Here is a 22,128-nt window from a genome sequence, read left to right as displayed (position 1 = left end):
CTGGCACGTGGGGGGCCCACGCCATGCACGTTGAGCGAACATTTGGTCACTTAACTAGAGGGGAAAGAGGAGGTCCCTCCAAGATCCCAGGTTCCAGGCCGAGGGGAACCATGGCAGAGGGCAGCCACTCCAACAGCCAAACCATGGGGTGCCTTCCTGAGAGCCCCCATCGGAGCTACTCACCTACCCACCTCCCCTCCCGAAACACCCCTCCACTCAGTAAGTGACAAGTCTCTGGGCCCTCAGTGCCTGACACGTGGCAGGTGCAAAAGTTACGCGCAGGTGAATGATTAGCCTGAATCCCCGGCAAGTGGAGGGCGGACTCCTCTTTAGAACCCAGCTGGGGAATTCCCTGGCGGTCCAGTGGTTAGGACTCTGCTCTTTCACTGCCAGGGCCCAGGTTCGATCCCTGGAACTAAGATCCTGCAAGCCACGTGCTGTGGCAAAACCAAACCAAACCAAACCAAACAAATTAGAACCCGGCTGGATGTCCCTCAGTGTCAGCAGCTCCCCAGGCCTTCCAAAGTGTGGTCCCAGACCAGCAGCATCGGCATGGCCTGGTAACTTGTTAGAAATGAACATTCCTAGGCCCCGGCCCAAACCTAGCTAATCAGAAACTCTGCAGGTGGCAGTCTGGGTTTTAACAAGCCCCCAGGTGATTCTACAATGCTCAGTTCTGAGAAGCACTAGTCTAGGCCCATGTTTTCAAACATTATTAAACCTTTAGAGAACCCCCAAGAGATGAAACAGGAAGGAATGGAAATGCTGGGAGTGATACACGGGGTGGCGTGGGGATTCACTCTGCTGAACTCTTGGCTTCCCAGAAACACTCCTGAAAATGTTCTGGTTTAATCATTACACCCAAGGTTCTCACTCTGCACATTCTTTCTCTTGGGGAAACTGGGCAGACAACACCCAAAGCAAGAGAAATGGTGTCACAGGAGGAAGAAGAAACCTAAAATGAAACAAAAAAGAAACAGACAAAGCAACAGGTCCACACAAGGAAGGCAAAGACAAGTGAGGAAGCGTGTTTAATTGGCGTGACAAGGACGACATACAACGAGAGCACGGGAGGAGGCCTGGGCGTGCTACGTGGCCCCTGTCCACCCCGGGGCCTGCCCCTCCCCCAGAGACACACACACCAGCAGATTCAGACAGAACACCACCCCAAAAGAGGCTCAGAGGGACCGGGAAGGCAAACAGAAAATCACCACCCAGGAAACATTGCTTTTTTTTTTTTTTGGTAAGAGTTGCCCAAATTCCTTTCCAAAGCTGCAGGCTCTGGGCGGGGGGCACCATGACGATTCAGACTCCCACTGGCCTTTCACCTCGGCCAAGGCTCTGATGATTCCGCTCACGGCTGCTCCCCACAATGGCCCTGGGACATGGGCTGAGCAGAGACTCACTCCCATCTGACGGACGGAGAAACTGAGTCCCAGTGAGAAGTGACTCGCCCAGAGTCCCGGAGAAAGCTGGTCACTGAGTCAGACTGGGAGCCTGTGGCCCTCCCTGGGGCCATGGGTCAAGGCAAAGACACACGGGGAACAGAAATGTACAGCCTGGGCAGGGGGCAGTCGGGATGGAGGTGGAGGGGATTCTGCGTTTGTCCCAATCACGGGGAGCAGACAAAGGCTGAGAGGCCTAGATGCCAAGACAGAAGATGGGACCAGCAGTGTATTCGACAAAAGCCTTTTATTCATCCAAAAATCAACCATTGGGTTTATTCCGCAGATATTAAAAAAGGTCGGGGGGCAAGGCTTCCCATTACACTGCCCTTATGCTGATTCACTTGCTATCTCTGGGGTAGACCTAGAAGAAGGGCGTCTGGGAGACATGCTGCCAATAAGGTGGGGCTGGAAGCTCAGGGTCTGGGTGAGATCATAGCGCCGCCCCCCCCCCCCCTCGCCTCCCCATCTGCGGCCTCCCTCTCAAATCACCTATTTGTCTGGTCAGGTCCCCCAAATGCCTTTACTGATCATCGCCACGAGGGGGCGCTCCCGCGTCCCCTCAATCCCTTAGAAGCTGAAACCACTGGGAACCCGGTAGCTTTTCCACTAGGTGAGCAGTGGGGCTTTCCCCAGGGAGAGGCTGCGTCTTCCCAGGGGGCCCAGGAACCCCACACCCCAACCCTCTAGAGAAGGGACAGGGTCCCCGAAAGCCCAGATGCATCTGTCATCTAGGAAGTTGGCTGTCAAAATGAAAAGCATTTCAGGGGAAGAGGAGGACACACATCTGCCTTGACGTTATTCTAAACGACGTTATTCTAAACGTTGCCTGGTTAAATACTGGAAACTCATGACGTTCTCCTAAGTACCACCAATGCAGAGTGGGGAGCGGATTCTATGAGGAAGAGGCCAGGGCTGCTGCAGACGGACTGCCCGAGGCTGGCCCCTGCTCCTGGGCTGGGGAGCGAGGGCTAAGAGCCTGGCTTCTGGCTGGTCTGGAAGCCCCAGAGCAGCAGCCGATGGGGCTAGGCCTCGGGTGGGAAACGGTGCTGGGGAGAGAGGCCCATGGGCTGCTCAGGGTTCCAAGGGTGCTGCAGCTAGAGGCCTGGTGAGAGGAGGGGACGGAATTGTCCCTGCCCGCAACCTCGGGCAAAAATGGCCAGTGTCCAGCACCCTGCCAGGAAGAGGCGTGGCCCTTCCAGCAGCTCTGGACTTCTCTGGGCAAGGACCCAAGGTGTGCCTTGGCCCATGGGTCCACAGTACCACCTGCTAAGGTCAAAAGCCACACGCGTAGCTCCAAACCAAAAGGCCTAACGGTGAGGAGGTGGGAGGAAAGCCTTGTACACAGATCTCCCTAGACTCCTAGGAGTCAATGTCTCAGCGGGCGGGACCCACATGCTTAACCTTGGATAATTCTTAGCCACAAGCCCTTTCCCGTGATGCTGCAGGACAGGCTGCACAAAAGCTCTGGCCCACTGGACCAGACGTGTAAGTCGAGGCTTAGGTGGAGGCCAGAGAAATCATTTGACCTGGGGAAAGGCCCCGCTCTCCCCATCTCCAGCCCCAAGCCACCAAGTTCACCTGCTGCCCTAGGGTCCTAGGTCAGAGCCAGGCTGAGGAACTGCAGGATTTGGTGGCGAGTACTGGGCCTCCTAGGCCAGTGGCCTGAGCAGGAAGGTGACCGCAGGGGCCTCAAAGAGCTCAAGCTTCAAAGTCACCCGTGAAAATGGAACTACTGCTCCTATGCCCGCAGGATCTGGGGGGCTTCCAGCGGAGAGAGAGGGCAGCCAGAGGGCTGGCAGATGCAAGAAGGGAGAGACAGGGGCTGGCCAAGCGGTCCAGCCTGCGGGAGCGGACACGCAAGTCCCACGCTGGCGGAGCCGCTCTCTGGCGGGGGGGGTCTGCTGTGAGAGTTAAAGAGCAGGAGAAGCTCTGGCCTCCTGGGAAAGTGCAAAGTGGGCGCCAAGGGCAATTTAAAGCGGGGGCCGAGGGTCAGCTCCTCCCCTCCGCTGGCCGGGATAAGTCAGGAGGTGATAGGCTGCTGACTTCGCAAAGAAGAAGCAGGGATTCTCGATTCCGGCCTGGCCCTAAACAGTCTGGGAGGCTGCCTCTCACCCGGAAGCCTTCCCTGGGCGAGGACTAGTTCTGGGCCTGAAAGATAGCTCAAGAGTCCAGGAGGGACCAGGAAGCTCTGCGGGGAGGGACAGGGTGTGTCATCCGAGCACACACACCACGAACAGTGGCTGCTGTGTCCCTGAAGACTGTGCTAAGAGACAGAGAGTGACTCAGGCAGTGCCCGTGTCTGCTGGGGTCTGTAAATTTAGACACAGACCGCAGAATCACCAACTGCAGGAAACCCAAGCTTAGAATTAGACAGCATCAGCACGAAGGGAAGCCTCCGGATCCCCCAGCCCAGGCCTCCCAGACCCGCAGCAGGGGGAGCTGGGGCCAGAGGGTGGGGGGACCACAGTCACGGAGCAAGGGCCACAGCCTCAGGATCTTGCCTTCTGGTCCAAGGTCATCTGACTTTCCTGGTGACAGTTGTGGGCCTGCCCTGTCTCAGTGGCAGGCAGAGCTAGAAGCTTCCTGTGAGCACATGTGGGCCACAGCCCAAGAAGCCACCTGAATGGGATTGCCTGCGGCCCTTCTCTCTCCCCCGCTCCCTTCCGGCCTTTCAGCTAAAAGAGGGAAAGATACTGTGGTCCGCTGGACGAGGCAGGAAAGCAGGGTGAGCGGCTATTCTCAAAACCCACCAAGGAGGGAGAGGCAGACTTTACATCTGCTCACTCCCTCCTCCTTCTCTCCTTAGATTCTCGGTCCACCCCCACCCCTTCCTGGATCCCAGTCTCAGCACAAGCCTCGCCACTCCCCATGGCGCTGCGAACACCAAAGCAAGAACTGAGAAACCGGAAGATGTCCCCTGTTTGTCCTCAGAAAAGAGGTTATGGACCCAGAGGAGGACACAGGACCGAGAGGTGTGTGAACCGGGAGCAGAGAAAAGAGATCCAGGAGGGAGGCATTCGAGCTGGAGGGAACAGTGCATTAGCCATTTAAGAAGCCCACCTTTCCCCTCTCCAAACATCGAGCACAGTATCTGGAAAAAAAAAAAAAAAAAGATTTTTGGCTTCTTGGCCGCTGCAGGCCACCATCCTCCCAAGCGCCTGGGCAGGTGGGCGAGGGCGTGCACGTGTAAACGGTGGGCCCCACATCCCTGGGAGCATCAGACACACGAGGCAGCAGCAACAGTTACCAACCAATAAATAAAAGGTATCAATTATATATGTATAGAAAAAAAAAAAAACCTCACTTTCCCCACAAAAAGCACAATATTGTTATCACAAAAAAAATCATCAACATTGTAATTAATCATCCTAGCCGCGCAGGTGGTCTTGCTGCTCGAGGATGGGGCGCCAAATCATGACGGGCAGGTAGGCCCCCCACGCCCCGACCCCCCGTGGCCGAGGCCGTGACTCCCGTGGCCTCCCCCGCTGCCAAGGTCAAGGCAGGAGGCAGAGTTCTTTGACGTCCCCGAGGCCTTCTCCCCATCTGTCAGTCTGAATCTTCTAGGACAGAAGGTAGTTTTGTTTTTTTTTCTTTTTCAATGTCTGTTTGAAATAAAGAACGAAAGCACACACGCAGGAGAGCAGGAGGGACCGAGAGGCCGCCTGCGAAGCAACCGAGTCCTTGGTTTTGCAGAGGGCTGGAGCCTTTTCCCATCCATACTGTCGTTTTCTGGACAAGCAGAAGTTGGTGGCAATTGGAGCCGGTGGCTTCAGGCGACGGGTGGGTGCAGGGGTGGGTGGAGGAGAGCCCGGCCTCACGGTTCCAGGGCAGCCGGGCAGCCCGGTGGGGCGTGGATGCGGAGAAAGGCTGGGTGGACACACAAGGGTGGTAGTGTCGGGGCGGAGGTGGCCTCAGGGCACGGGAGGAGGTGAGTGGCTCCCAGGCATCTGGAAGACACAGGGAGGCGGGGCGGGTTCAGAGCTGGCTGCCAGGGACACAGAGCAGGCGACAGTCAACTAGAGGACCAGGTGGCATTATATGTCACAAGTCCTAAAAATGTGCATGCCCTCCGGTCCACACATTTGGTGCTTACTATTTATCCTTAAGAAATAAATGTTTAGGGCTTCCCTGGTGGCGCAGTGGTTGAGAGTCCACCTGCCGATGCAGGGGACACGGGTTCGTGCCCCGGTCCGGGAAGATCCCACATGCCGCGGAGTGGCTGGGCCCGTGAGCCATGGCCGCTGAGCCTGCGCGTCCGGAGCCTGTGCTCCGCAACGGGGGAGGCCACAACAGTGAGAGGCCCGCGTACCGCAAAAAAACAAACAAACAAACAAACAAAAAAGAAATAAATGTTTATGGGGGGTGGGGGAGGGATGGACTGGGAGTTTGGGGTTAGTAGATGCAAATTATTACATATAGAATGGATAAACAACAAGGTCCTACTGTATAGCCCAGGGAACTATATCCAATCTCCTGGGATAAACCATAATGAAAAAGAATATGAAAAAGAATGGATATAAAAAGAAATATGTATCTGAATCACTCTGCTGTACAGCAGAAATTAACATGACATTGTAAATCAACTGTACTTCAGTAAAAAATAAGTTAAAAAGACAGAAATAAATGTTTATGACAGTATCATCTGTAATAGCAAAATCAAAAGGGAGGGAGCAAACTCAGTGTCCACTATCAGGGGACAGGTTGGATAAATAAGGACAGAACCATAGGATACAAAAGTTTGCAACCATTAAGAACAATGTGTGCAATGGCCAATAATCACATGAAAAGATGCTCAGCAGAATTAGTCATCAGGGAAACACAAATCAAAACCACAATGAGACGCCACTTCGCACCCACTAGGATCAAACGCGAAACTAACGAGTGCTGGTGAGGGTGTGAAGAAATTGGAACCCTCGACCACGGCTGGGAGGAATATAAAATGACACCGCTACTGTGGAAAAGTTTGGCAGTTCCTCAGAAAATTAAACATAGTTACTATATGACCCAGCAATTACACCCCAGGGATGGACTCTAAAAGCTGGAAAATAGGTACTCAAATCCATGTACACCAATGTTCATAGCACCGTGATTCCCAATTGCCAAAAGGTGGAAATGACCCAGATGTCCATCAATGGATGAATGGATAAACAAATGTGATCTCACCACACAATGGAATACTATTCAGCCATACAAACGAATGAAGTACTGGTACGTGCCCCAACACAGAGGAAACTTGACCACGTGATGCTAAGTGAAAGAACCAGACATAAAAGGTCACATAGGGCTTCCCTGGTGGCACAGTGCTTAAGAACCCGCCTGCCAATGCAGGGGACACGGGTTCGAGCCCTGGTCTGGGAAGATCCCACATGCCGCGGAGCAACTAAGCCCGTGCGCCACAACTACTGAGCCTGCGCTCTAGAGCCCGTGAGCCACAACTACTGAAGCCCACGCTCTGCAAAAACAGAAGCCACCGCGATGAGAAGCCCGCGCACCGCAACGAAGAGTAGCCCCTGCTCGCCGCAACTAGAGAAAGCCCGCGTGCAGCAACAAAGACCCAACGCAGCCAAAAATAAATTAATTAATTAATTAATTTAATTAAAAAAAATAAAAGATAAATAAAAAGATAAAAGTCACAGAGTAAATGATTCCATTTATATGAAACACCCAGAATAGAGACAGAAAGCAAAGTATGGTTGCCAGAGGCTCACTGAGGGGTGGGGGTGGGGGAGAAACTGCTTAAGGGATATGGAGTTTTATCTTGGAATGAGGCAAAGGTTCTAGAATGTACTAAATGCCACTGAATTGTTCACTTTAAGATAGTTAATCTTATGTTATGTGAATTTCACCTCAATACATTTTTTTAAAAAAGCAGCAGCCTGGGGGACAGTTATGTCTGTTACTGTCTGTGCCATCCAAAGACCCTTCCCATAACCTGCTCCAACCCTGTGTTTAAATCTCACGTCCCCACTCCCCACTGGACAGGTGTAGGTGTCTGATACAAAGGGGTCATTTTCCTGATTTGGGGAGACGACTTAAAAACATTATCTGCGCCAATCCGAATCTATGTGGAGGTGGCCCTGGGGGAGTAGGAAGGCCCTGCAGGACCAGAATTGGGGGGGCCATTATGGTGCAGGTGCCGAGGGAGAGAGAGTATGGAGCAACCACCCAGAGGAAGGCCAGAGCACCCAAGAGAGAGGCCTGGGTCCTCTCAGCCTTCCAGGTCCCCTGCCAGACCCTGGAGGTTCAGCTGGGTCTCCAATCACATGCTTTGCCTTCCGCGGTGATCTGTGAACCCCTGTGACTTGCATTATTGTATCTGCAAGTTAAGGGAATTCCCTGGCGGTCCAGTGGTTAGGACTCCAAGCTCTCACTGCCAAGGCCTGGGGTTCGATCCATGGTTGGAGAACTAAAATCCCATCAGCTGTGTGGCGTGGCCAAAAAAAATGTAAAAACAAGAAAAAAAAAAGAACTGCAAACATGATGAAACTCACCAAATGCATTTAAATCCCTAAATTCACAGTTACACATATATTTCGTAAAAATGTCACTGGTCACCTCTACGGATTTTAGAAATCCAACTCGTTTTGAAAACTGATATAGAATCAAGTATCCTTCATGCCTTCCCTATGAAAACCAAGCCTCAGGGTAACCACCAAGTGGATGAGGGGAGGTTTCCCTTTGTAAAAGTAATCTAGCCAATGACGAAGAAGGAAAGACAACTTTAGGACGTCACCATTTTGCACCATGCAATGAATGAATGGACAGAGGTGGCGATCAGAAACAGCTGCTAATGTCACCGAGGTCACGTGCACCTGCTAGACACACACAACCCCGCTCATGAGGTGTTCTCACCCAAAGTGGACCAAACCCAATGCCAAGCCAGCCTGCAGATCTAACTGCCATTTCCAGGAAGAACAAGAAAGAGGAGAGCCTGTTAACAGCACCACGGGGCGCTGTACACAATGCTCTCCTCAGCAAATAGCAAGAAGGAAAAGGGAAGGGGGAAAACTTAGAGACTAAAATAAACGTAGACCTATCAACCGCTTGCTAGCTATGGACTTCATTCAGATTCAGATTCCAATAAACAAAGTGAAAAAAATTGTGAGACAACAGGAAAGTGGAATGTAAGTGCTGATGAGAGCGTATTAAGGAATTATTGATGTTTTGGGTATTATGGATTTTTTTAAAAGAATCGTTATCTTTTAGAAATACATTTTGAAATATTTATGTATGAAATGATACGATGTCTCGAATTTGCTTCAAAACAAGCCAGTGTCGGGGGGGTGTGGGGGAGGGTATAGGCGGCGGTGATTCTGAAGCTGGGAGATGGGTACACGGAGTTACATATTCTCTCTACTATTGCATGCGACTGTTCCCATAATAAAAATTGTTTTCAGCTACTCTCAAATTTCCAACAACCTAAGTGCCCCACACCATAAGACTGGTTAAGGTCTGGTCCGACCATAAACGGTCTGCTATGCAGCTATTAAAAATGATGATCTCGGCTTCCCTGGTGGCGCAGTGGTTGAGAGTCCGCCTGCCGATGCAGGGGACACGGGTTCGCGCCCCCGTTCAGGAGGATCCCACATGCCGAGGAGCGCCTGGGCCCGTGAGCCATGGCCGCTGAGCGTGCGCTTCCGGAGCCTGTGCTCCGCAACGGGCGAGGCCACAGCAGTGAGAGGCCCGCGTACCGCAAAAAAATAAAATAAAATAAAAATAAAAATGATGATCTCAAACAACATTTAGTGACGCAAAAAATATGCATGATCTCAGTTCCTGAATAATTCAGTGAATTATATAACCGTAATTTATCTAAGAATTATGATCCATCAGGAATCTGAGGAGGCACATAAATCGCAAAAACGATGGAACACAAATTGGATATAATTACTCTCAGGCAGGATCTAGGAAGGCCTGAGAAAAATGGTACGGCAATTTTCGGGAGGAGCTATAGAAAAGTGGATCTTGTCACCCCGAAAAACTTGTCATGGAAATAAAGTTACATCGTGTTGGCCGACACGTTGCTGGTGAGGGTAAGATATATGCCTACATAAATTGCGTTATGGAAAGCCAGTGTAGACACAACAGGATGTGAAGCCAAGTTGGGTAAAACACATTCAAAATCTCTTTTCTTAGTGTTGGGTCTCCAAAAGAAAAAAATGGCTCCTACAAGTTGTTCCTTTAAAAAACAAACAAACCAAAAACCAAAAAACACAGCCAAGAGCGTATGGCTATGAACTCGTTGTTGAGGAAATATATATACATATATATTCATAGAAAACTGTAAGACAAAAACAAATAGGGTAATTCAGAAAGAATCACACACTTTAAAGAAATTAATTACACTGTACAACTTTTCCTTGGGGGGATACAGCAAGAACTTATGTTTGCACCATTCTTCCACGGCCTGGAGGAAATATGCAGCTGTTATATATATATATATATATATATATATATATATATATATATATATATATATATATATATGCCAATGAGGCCACTGGTGGTAATTCACAAAAGAGGGACCCTGAAAAATCAGACAACAGATCAGTATGCACTGTGGGACCCAGAGCTGCATACTGAACATTTTGAAGATTATAGAAATAACTGTCACAGTTCCTTTATAAATTGGTTTGATTATATGTTCCTATGCGACCTAGTTACTGAGTATTAAGTTTTTGTAAGTGTTCAATTCTTTCTGAATCATTCTTTCTTTCTGAATCATTCTGGACACAAAATGTTCACAGTGGTTATTTCTGGGTTATATGTGAAGGGTTTTTTTCAATAAACTTTTTTATGGAGGTTTTCTTTTTAAACGTATTTTCTAATGTCTCTTCAATGAAAAAGGATTTCTTGTGCAAAAACGTAAGAATATGAGAAGCTTCAAAACAGGCTTCCTAAACAAAATGTCAGCAACTCAAATCTGATGATACATCAAAGCACATAATGGGTGGTTAGCGTTCAAAAATCACTCGGTGTAAGTCAGAGTGGCCATCATCAAAAACTCCACAAACAGTGAACGCTGGAGAGGGTGTGAAGAGATGAGAACCCTCCTACACTGTTGGTGGGAATGTAAATGGGTGCAGCCACTATGGAGAACAGTATGAAGGTTCCTTTAAAAAACTAAAAATAGAGCTACCATCTGATGCTGCAATCCCATTCCTGGGCATATATCCAGAGAAAAACATGGTTCGAAAAGATCACGCACCCCAGTGTTCATTGCAGCTTTGCTTACGATAGCCAAGACATGGAAACAACCTAAATGTCCATCGACAGAGAATGGGTAAAGAGGATGTGGTACATATATAAATGGAATATTACTCAGCCTTTAACAAGAATGAAATAGCCATAGGAGGGAGGCTGGGGAGATCAGGAGAGGCAGGTGGGAAGGGCCATCCAGGAGGAGTGGGAGAGGAGCAGAGGGTGACTGCCCTGCCCACTCAGGCCGAGGAGGTTGCTGAGCTCCCAGGCCCGTCCCCTGCCCTCCAAGGCCCCCTCCAGGCCACGTGGGTCCTTGGGGGCATAGGAAGGAGGCCGGGGGGAGAATAGGAGAGGCACGTTGGAGGGGCCTTCCAGGAGGAGAGGGAGAGGAGCAGATGGTGATTGCCCCACCCACTCAAGCCCAGGAAGCCTGCTGGGCTCCCAGGTGAGGTCCCCTGCCCTCTGAGACCAGGGGTGGGGGGAACGCCTGGGCCCCTTCTGTTCCTTGAGCCTAAGTTCCACCCCCCTACAGCCCCCAGGGCCTTTTCCAGATCCTGAGCATTGGCCCCGCCCACCACCCAAACCTCACCCTTGCTTAGGCCCCGCCCTCCACAGCTAAGGCCTTCCCCCCCCTTTTTTCTTTTTCTTTTTTCTTTTCCCTCCTCCTCTTTTTTACTATTGTGGTACTGATGTACCTTCCAGTTGTTGATTCATCTATATTTTTATTTTCATATTCTTCCTAACATATCTGTTAGTTTCCTAGTCTAATTTTATTTTTTACTTTGTTATTGTTGTGGGGGTTTTTTGCCGCCCCAGGCAGCTTGCAGAACCTTGGTTCACAAGCCCAGGTCAGCTGAAGCTCCTGCGGTAGGAGCTCCAAGTCCAAACCACTAGACTAACAGAGAACCTCAGACCCCAGGGACTATTCATCGGAGTGAGATCTCACGGAGTACCTCATCTCAGCACCAAGACCCAGCTCTACCCAACAGCCACAAACCCCAGTGTTAAAGCCTCAGGCCAAACAATCAGTAAGACAGGAACACAATCCCACTCATTAAAAAAAAAAGATGGCAAAAAAATATGTCACAGATGAAGGAGCAAGGTAAAAACCTACAAGACCAAATAAATGAAGAGGAAATAGGCAATCTACCTGAAAAAGAATTAGAGTAATGATAGTAAAGATGATCCAGAATCTCAGAAATAGAATGGAGGCACAGATTGAGAAAATACAAGAAATGTTTAACAGCATCTAGAAGAACTAAAGAACAAACAAACAGAGATGAACAACACAATAACTGAAATGAAAAATACACTAGAAGGAATCAATTACAGAATAATGGAGGCAGAAGAACGAATAAGTGAGTTGGAAGACAAAATGGTGGAAATAACTGCTGAGGAGCAGAATACAGAAAAAAGAATGAAAAGAATGGAAGACAATCTCAGAGACCTCTGGGACAACATTAAACACACCAACATTCGAATTACAGGGGTCCCAGAAGAAGAAGAGAAAAAGAAAGGGTCTGAGAAAATATTTGAAGAGATTATAGTTGAAAAATTCCCTAAGATGGGAAAGGAAACAGTCACCCAAGTCCAGGAAACACAGAGAGTCCCATACAGGATAAAACCTAGGAAAAACACATCAAGACACATATTAATCAAACTAACAAAAATTAAATTCAAAGAAAAATTATTAAAAGCAGCAAGGGAAAAACAAAACAATAACATACAAAGGAATCCCCATAAGGTTATCAGCTGATTTTTCAGGAGAAACTCTGCAGGCCAGAAAGGAGTGGCAGGTTATACTTAAAGTGATGAAAGATAAAAACCTACAATACAACCAAGATTACTCTACCCAGCAAGGATCTAATTCAGATTCGATGGAGAAGTCAAAAGCTTTTCAGACAAGCAAAAGCTAAGAGAATTCAGCACCACCAAACCAGCTTTACAACAAATGCTGAAGAAACTTCTCTAAGCGGGAAACACAAGAGAAGAAAAAGACCCACAAAAACAGACCCAAAACAATTAAGAAAATGGTAATAGGAACATACATATCGATAATAACCTTGAATGTAAATGGATTAAATGCCATAACCAAAAGACACAGGCTCGCTGAATGGATACAAAAACAAGACCCGTATATATGCTGTCTACAAGAGACCCACTTCAGACCTAGGAACACATACAGACTGAAAGTGAGGGGATGGAAAAAGATATTCCATGCAAATGGAAATCAAACGAAAGCTAGAGGGGCTTCCCTGGTGGCGCACTGGTTAAGAATCCGCCTGCCAATGCAGGGGACACGGGTTCAAGCCCTGGTCCGGGAAAATCCCACATGCCACGGAACAACTAAGCCCGTGCACCACAACTACTGAGCCTGCACTTTAGAGCCCACGAGCCACAACTATGGAAGCCAGTGAGCCATAACTACTCTAGCCCATGTGCCTAGAGCCTGTGCTCCACAACAAGAGAAGCCACTGCAATGAGAAGCCCGCACACCACAACAAAGAGTAGCCCCCGCTCGCCGCAACTAGAGAAAGCCCACACACAGCTATGAAGACTCAATGCAGCCAAAAAAAAAAAAAAATTGATAAACCCTTAGCCAGCCTCATCAAGAAAAAAAGAGAGAAGATGCAAATCAATAAAATTAGAAATGAAAAGGGAGAAATCACAACTGACACCGCAGAAATACAAAGGATTATAAGAGACTACTACAAACAACTATATGCCAATAAAATGGACAACCACGAAGAAATGGACAAATTCTTGGGAAGGTACAACTTTCCAACACTGAACCAGGAAGAATTAGAAAATATAAACAGACCTATCACAAGTAATGAAACTGAAACCATAATTAAAAATCTTCCAACAAACAAAAGTCCAAGACCAGATGGCTTCACAGGTGAATTCTATCAAACATTTAGAGAAGAGCTAACACCCATCCTTCTCAAACTCTTCCAAAAAATGGCAGAGGGAGAAACACTCCCAAATTCATTCTATGAAGCCACCATCACCCTGATACCAAAACCAGAAAAAGATATCATAAAAAAAGAAAATTATAGACCAAGATCACTGATGAACCTAGATGCAAAATTCCTGAACAAAATACTAGCAAACAGAATCCAATAGCAAATTAAAAGGATCATACACCATGATCAAGTGGGATTTATCCCAGGATGCAAGGATTCTTCAATATATGCGAATCAATCAATGTGATACACCACATTAACAAATTAAGGAATAAAAACCATGTGATCATCTCAATAGATGCAGAAAAAGTTTTTATCAAAATTCAACACCCATTTATGATAAAAACTCTCCAGAAAATGGGAATAGAGGGAACCTACCTCAACACAACAAAGGCCATATATGACAAACCCACAGCAAGCATCATACTCAATGGTGAAAAACTGAAAGCATTTCCTCTAAGATCAGGAACAAGACAAGGATGTCCACTCTCACCACTCTTATTCAACGTAGTTTTGGAAGTCCTAGCCACAGCAATCAGAGAAGAAAAAGAAATAAAAGGAATACAAGTTGGAAAAGAAGAAGTAAAACTGTCACTGTTTGCCAATGACATGATACTATACATAGAAAATCCTAAAGATGCCACCAGAAAACTACTAGAGCTAATCAATGAATTTGGTAAGGCTGCAGGATACAAAATTAATGTGCAGAAATCTCTGGCATTCGTATACACCAACAACGAAAAATCAGAAAGAGAAATTAAGGAAACACTCCCATTTACCATTGCAACAAAAACAATAAAATACCTAGGAATAAACCTGCCTAAGGAGGCGAAAGACTTGTACTCAGAAAACTATAAAACACTGATGAAAGAAATCAAAGGTGACATAAACAGATGGAGAAATACACCATGTTCTTGGATTGGAAGAATCAATATTGTGAAAACGACTTTACTACCCAAAGCAATCTACAGATTCAATGAAATCCCTATCAAACTACCAATGGCATTCTTCACAGAATTAGAACAAAAAATTTTACAATTCGTATGGAAACACAAAAGATCCCAAATAGCCAAAGCAATCTTGAGAAAGAAAAATGGAGTTGGAGGAATCAAGCTCCCTGACTTCAAACTATACCACAAAGCTACAGTAATCAAGATAGTATGGTACTGGCACAAAAACAGAAATATAGATCAATGGTAGAGGATAGAATGCCCAGAGATATGCCCTGCACATATGGGCACCTAATTTATGACAAAGGAGGCAAGAACATTCAGTGGGAAAAAGACAGCCTCTTCAATAAGTGGTGCTGGGAAAACTGGACAGTTACATGTAAAAGAATGAAATTAGAACACTACCTAACACCATACACAAAAATAAACTCCAAATGTATTAAAGACTTAAATGTAAGACGAGACACTATAAAACTCTTAGAGGAAAACATAGGAAAAAACACTCTGACATAAACCACAACAAGATCTTTTTATGACCCACCTCCTAGAGTAGCGGAAATAAAAACAAAAATAAACAAATGGGACTTAATTAAACTTAAAAGCTTTTGCACAGCAAAGGAAACCATAAGTAAGACAAAAATATAACCCTGAGAATGGGAGAAAATATTTGCAAATGAAAGAACAGACAAAATATACAAACAGCTCATGGAGCTCAATATCAAAAAACAAACAATCCAGTTAAAAAATGGGCAGAAGACCTAAATAGACATTTCACCAAGGAAGACATACAGATGGCCAAGAGGCACATGAAAAGATGCTCAACATCACTTATTATTAGAGAAATGAAAATCAAAACTACAATGAGGTATCACCTCACACTGGTCAGAATGGCCATTTTCAAAAAATCTAGAAACAAATAAATGCTGGAAAGGGTGTGGTGAAAGGGAACCCTCCTGCACTGTTGGTGGGAATGCAAACTGATACAACCACTATGGAAAACAGTATGGAGGTTCCTTAAAAAACTAAAATAGAACTACCATACGACCCAGCAATCCCACTACTGGGCATATACCCTGAGAAAACCATAATTCAAAAAGAGACATGTACCACAATGTTCATTGCAGCACTATTTACAATAGCCAGGACATGGAACCAACCTAAATGTCCACTGACAGATGAATGGATAAGAAGACGTGGCACATATATACAATGGACTATTACTCAGCCATAAAAAGAAACGAAATTGAGTTATAGTGAGGTGGATGGATCTAGAGTCTGTCATACAGAGTGAAGTAAGTGAGAAGGAGAAAAACAAATACCGTATGCTAACATATATATATGAAATCTAAAAAAAAAAAAAATGGTACTGATGAACCTAGTTGCAGGGCAGGAATAAAGAGGTAGACATAGAAAATGGACGTGAGGACATGGGATTGGAGGGCGAAGCTGGGGTGAAGTGAGGGTACCATCAACATATATATACTACACAATGTAAAACCGCTGGCTGGTGGGAAGCAGCAGCATAGCACAGGGAGATCGGCTGGGTGCTTTGCGATGACCTAGAGGGGTGGGATAGGGAGGATGAGAGGGAGGCTCAAGAGGGAGGGGATATGGGGACATGTGTATTCATATGGCTGATTCGCTTTGTTGTACAATAGAAACTAACACAGTATTGTGAAGCAATTATACTCCAATAAGGATCTATTAAAATGTTTTTTAAAAAATGAATAAGCAACAAGGACCTACTGTATAGCACAGGGAACTCTGCTCAATATTATGTAACAACCTAAATGGGAAAACTAATTTGAAAAAGGTAGTGTATTTAAGTGGACAGGAATCCACTGATGATCCATAAAATGTATTCACACACACACACACACACATACACACACACACAATCAATCAGTGTAATTCATCATATTGACAACAAAAAAGAGAGAAAAGTCATATGAGCATCTTGATAAACACAGAAAATTTTGATAAAGTTCAATATCACTCATGATTTTTAAAAAAAACAAATAACTCCTACCAAACTAGAAAAGAGGGAAACTTTCTAAATCTGCTAAAATCTATCTACAAAGGACCTGTAACAAGCATCGTAACTAATGGTGAATTATTGAAAGCTTTCTCCCAAGACTGAGAATGAGACAAGAATGTTCACCATCACTACTCCTATGTGACTGGAGGGCCCAACCAGTGCAAGGAAGCAGGAAAAAGGAACAAAAGGCAGAGGGATAGGAAAGGAAGAAATAGAATGTAGGCAATCCAAAAGAATCTAAGGCAGACTCCTAGATTTAATAAATTAAGTTAGCAGGACCATGGATATATGATCAATGAACAAAAATCAACTGAATTTCTATAAATCAGAAACAAACAGAAAATACAATTTTAAAATTACTGTTTGAAACACCATCAAAAACTTAGGAATAAATCTACTAAAAGATGTGAAAGACCTTTTAGCTAAAAACAGCAAAATGTTATAGAGAAAAAAAATTAAAGACCTAAACACAGAGAGAGATATACCATCTTCATGGACTGGAAGACAACATTATAAAGATGCCAATTCTCCCCCAAACTGAACAGTAGACTCAACTCAATCCCATTCAAAATCCCAGCGTGTGTGCTTTCACCTTGGGTTCTCCCTCTCCCTCCCTCCCAGAAAGCTTACCCTGGGGGAAGCCAGCCACCATGTTTTTAGGCAGCCCTGTGCAGAGGGCCCCATGTTGAGACCGCCAAACCAAATGAGTGAGCTTAGAAATGGGTCACCCCTGGCCAAGCCTTCAGATGAGATCGCAGTCCTGGCCAACAGCTGATGATCATTCCAGTTTACCTGCTACAGAGGGGTTTCCCAGGACATGGGACTTTTGGCACTAAATCCGGGACAGTCCCGGGCAAACTGGGATGGTTGGCCACCCTCCTGACAGCTTGGCTGCATCCTCGTGAGAGACCTTGGGCCGAAGGCACCCAACAAAGCTGTCCCCAAATTCCTGATGTTTGTTCTTTTCAGCTGTTTTGCGGGACTGCAGTATGCAGCAAGATAACTAAGACAGCACAGCACAAAATGTGATGGTAAAATGGAGGATGCACATACGACAAGGTGCCCTACTTCAGGGCTCATCAGTGAGAGGCAAATTCAGATTACAGCAAGCTATCACGACACGCCCACCAAAACGGCTGAAATTTTAAAAGACAGAGAACACCCAGTGCTGGCAAGGATGTGGGAGTCGGGGATGGTACAGCCGTGTTGGAAAACTTCTGGAAGTATCTACTAAAGCTAAATATACACACATTCTATGTCCCAGCAATTCTCTTAGATCTGTATCAAGAGGATGCATCATCCGTCCACCAGGAGACACATACAAGAGTGTTTGTAAAACAATGGTCAGAAGAACCTAGGGGCAAGACAGGAATAAAGATGCAGACCTACTAGAGAATGGACTTGAGGATATGGGGAGGGGGAAGGGTAAGCTGTGACAGAGTGAGAGAGCGGCATGGACATATATACGCTACCAAACGTAAAACAGATAGCTAGTGGGAAGCAGCCGCATAGCACAGGGAGATCAGCTCGGTGCTTTGTGACCACCTAGAGGGATGGGATAGGGAGGGTGGGAGGGAGGGAGACGCAAGAGGGAGGAGATATGGGGACATATGTATATGTATAGCTGATTCACTTTGTTATACAGCAGAAACTAACACACCATTGTAAAGCAATTGTACTCTAATAAAGATGTTAAAAAAAAAAAAAAGAGTGTTCGTAGCTGGACAGGACCATGGGAATCAGTTCTCTGCCAGCAACAGAGGCCTCTGTGGGCCATCATCCTGCACTTAACGGAAATCTGGGCAAAAAAAGAAACCACGTTGGAGCTATTGATCAAGAGAGCAGAAGCTGAGGTCTTCAGCCACCCCAACGGAGAAAAGATGAGAGACTCCTGTTCTCCCAGGCCCCTGGCCCTGGCTGAGAACTGGTATTTTCAAAGTGTTTTCAACCCAGGGAAACTTCTATTCAAGTCAACTCTCAGGCTGAATGTGGGTATATACAAATGACAAAAATAGAGGAGCCCTGGCTGACGTGGAGGCCCTGCCTCCCAGGCCTCCCTTACTAGCTATGCTCCAACTGGGCAGACCCTGATTCCCCCCCGGGAAACTCAGGTACTTATCTGCCAACCCCAAGTGTCCTGAGGCTGGGTTTGCCCCCTTTCCCCCACCCCAGGCCCCAAGTCCCCCTCCACTAACCTCAGCTCTGGGCCTTGGACTATACCAGCCCGTCGTAGAGGGACAGCGCCTGCACGATGGATGGGTCAGCCTTGGATCCTTCCTGGAACTCCTGCAGCGTCAGCTTCCCGTCGGCATTCTGCAAGCAGAGAGAGGAGGGTGAAGGTGAGGGGACAACCAACCTCCCAGGACAGGGGCCTCTGCCCTGGGCCCTGGACACTCCCTCCCCAAGCCCAGCCCAGGGCTGCTTCCAAAAGAGCTTCCACAGTTAAGTCAGGAGGGAGGCAAGGCAGCTCATTAGGTGGGAGGGGTCAGGCATAGACAGACGCAGGCACTTCCTGGCTGGGTGACCTTGGGCACACGACCCACCTCTCTGGGCCCTTGTTTCCTCATCTGGATACTGGAAAGAATTGAACGGCTTCTTCAGGGCACTGAGGTGAGCACTCCTTGAGCTCAAGCTGTGTAAAGTGTTCGGCAGACCGGAAGCACCCGATAACTCCACAGTTATCATCCTCACTGCTGTTCATCCCCACAGAGGGTGTTAATCCCACAGGGCTGAGAGCCTGATGCATTTCTCTGGGGTCGCTCTTGGGAGGGCATTTAAGCCATCCCCCGGGAGACCTACAAGGAGGCTGGACGGAGCCCACGTAAAGGGGCTTTAGTGGGTCTCCTGCAGAAGCAAATGGTTTGGGCCAGAATCCCTTCCCCTGGAGCATCTTGCAAGGAAACCCGTGAGAGCAAAAGAAAAAGGCCTTGGAAGCCACCCACAGCCTGCACCCAGAGATAGAGATGGTGACGAGGTTTCCACAAGCTCCGCAGGCAGACCTTGAGGGTCGTCTACTGTGGGCCCCGTTCATGTTACGCGTGCGCTTGGTCTCATGGGGTCCTCACAGCCGCTCTAAGAAGAGGGGCTGCTCTGCTTTCTCTGGCTCCTTTAGGTGTAAGGTTAGATTGTTTATCTGAGATTTTTCTTGTTTCTTGAGGTAGGATTATATTGCTATAAACTTCCCTCTTAGAAGTGCTTTTGCTGCATCCCATAGGTTTTGGGTCGTCGTGTTTTCATTGCCATTTGTCTCTAGGTATTTTTTTATTCCCTCGTTGATTTCTTCAGGGATCTCTTGGTTATTTAGCAGCGTATTGTTTAGCCAAAGAGGGGCTGCTCTTATCACCATTTCACCGGTGAGGATGCCGAGGCTCAGTCAGCTATCCAGGGCCCCCTGGCTGCTAACTGGGGAAGCCAGATTTACACCCAGTCTGACTACAGCGTGGACTTCGCTTCCCAAAATAAGGGATGTCTGAATTGGGGGTGGGGGGGATTTAACACCTTGGTGTTAAATAACACTGAACCACCCTGCGAGAAGTTAGTATTCTCTGCCTTACTCTATGGACACATCAGATTATTATCAGCAGCCCAGCGTGGTCTGCCCAGCGTGGTCTGAGCCTCTGTCTTTACTGCCTCTCTGACATACGATCTCACTTTTTTAAATTAAGGCAGTAAGGCCTCAGGCTCAAAGCTTTCAGGGCAGGCACCTGTACCTAGCCAGAATGTAATAATAAGCCCAAGGTCACTGTTCATTTGAATTCTTTTATTGAAGGCAAGCAATAGTGGGTTTCCTTACCACCCTGATATCAAATTCCAGTTTAAAACAAAGTTATTTCCAGTTTAAAAAAAAGTTTGGTATAAAGAAGGGTTTCTTTTTTTTTTTTTTTCAGTACGCAGGCCTCTCACTGTTGTGGCCTCTCCCGTTGCGGAGCACAGGCTCCGGACGCGCAGGCCCAGCAGCCATGGCTCACGGGCCCAGCTGCTCCGCGGCATGTGGGATCTTCCCGGACCGGGGCACGAACCCATGTCCCCTGAGCGGCAGGCGGACTCTCAACCACTGTGCCACCAGGGAAGCCCTAAAGAAGGGTTTCTTAACCTGGGGTCTGAGAACAGAATTCAGCAGGCCTGTGAACTAAAATGGGAAAAAATGAGGTCTTTCTTTTCACTAACTTATAACTGAAATTTAGCTCTTCCTTCCATAATGAATCTAGGTAACGATCTCCCACAGAACCAGCAGTACCTGTGGCTTTGTCAACTGTGGGGATCGAGGCATTTTTATAACACTCCACGGTTGCTGTAGGCATCACCTGTACATATCATCGGTTTGAAATTGTGGGGTGGTTAAACCACTGTAACTCATCATCCGATGTGTTCATAAAGAAGCTCATATACCACATCACATATTCTTTTAAAAAAATTTTTGATAGCTGCATTCCAAAATAGCTTCCTTCTTAATCCTGTGGATTTTATCTGATGCACTTAAAACCATTACTCTGAGAAGTCCACAGACAACTTCTCCAGAATGCCCACATTTCTTGTCCATGGCAAAAAATTTAAAAGGTTAAGAATCTTGGGACTTCCCTGGTGGCGCAGTGGTTAAGAATCCGCCTGCCAGGGCTTCCCTGGTGGCGCAGTGGTTGAGAGTCCGCCTGCCGATGCAGGGGACACGGGTTCGTGCCCCAGTCTGGGAAGATCCCACATGCCGCGGAGCGGCTGGGCCCGTGAGCCATGGCCGCTGAGCCTGCGCGTCCGGAGCCTGTGCCCCGCAACGGGAGAGGCCGCAACAGTGAGAGGCCCACGTACCGCAAAAAAAAGAATCCGCCTGCCAATGCTGGGGACATGGGTTCGATCCCTGGTCTGGGAAGATCCCACATGCCGCGGAGCAACTAAGCCCGTGCGCCACAACGACTGAGCCTGCGCTCTAGAGCCCGCGAGCCACAACTACTGAGCCCGCGTGCCACAACTACTGAAGCCTGCGCGCCTAGAGCCCATGCTCCGCAACAAGAGAAGCCACTGCAATGAGAAGCCCACACACCACAACGAAGAGCAGCCTCCGCTCTCGCCACAACTAGAGAAAAGCCCGCGCACAGCAACAAAGACCCAACGCAGCCAAAAATAGATTAATTAATTAATTTTTAAAAATAAATAAAGAATCTTAGTTGATCAAAGAGAAAGTGTTGGACAAATTTACTTAAAACCCTGGATGTCTGAAGGGGACGGCTGCCAACCGGACCAGTGGACGTCACACCAGGTGTGCTGCCTGCCTCGAGCCAGGCCCGTAGGTGGTCAGTGGCACCTACGGGAGGGGTCTCACCTTGTCCATCATGGCGAAGATTCGGTCCACCCGCTTCTCGGGGGTGTTCTCCTCCTCGGGGAGTTCCACGGTGTTCCCCTGCCAGGGACAGACAAGGTGGGGGCTGGCTCCTGGCACTCTGGGCTTTGGGCCCTTTTCCCAAAAATATGCCCCCAGACCTGGGCAGGTTCCAGATGAGGACCCCCTCTGCCTCCCACTCCCTGCAATGTCCCCC

At 47.5% G+C, this 22,128-nt stretch overlaps 1 protein-coding gene across 1 annotated transcript in view; it reads right to left on the bottom strand.

Annotated features, from left to right (window-relative positions):
- Positions 1-18,817: 18,817 nt before the first annotated feature.
- NCS1 (neuronal calcium sensor 1) overlaps positions 18,818-22,128 on the bottom strand; it is a 43,575-nt gene continuing 40,264 nt past the window's right edge. The window contains exons 6-7 of the mRNA XM_065878976.1: positions 21,915-21,992; positions 18,818-18,916 (exon numbers count right to left, since the gene is read on the bottom strand). Coding sequence (XP_065735048.1) covers positions 18,818-18,916; positions 21,915-21,992 — 177 coding nt within the window. The remainder of the gene's footprint in view (positions 18,917-21,914; positions 21,993-22,128) is intronic.

This window comes from Phocoena phocoena, chromosome 6, assembly GCF_963924675.1.
Source record: "Phocoena phocoena chromosome 6, mPhoPho1.1, whole genome shotgun sequence".
Lineage (NCBI taxonomy): Eukaryota > Metazoa > Chordata > Mammalia > Artiodactyla > Phocoenidae > Phocoena > Phocoena phocoena.
This window is presented reverse-complemented; position numbering and strand designations above follow the sequence as displayed.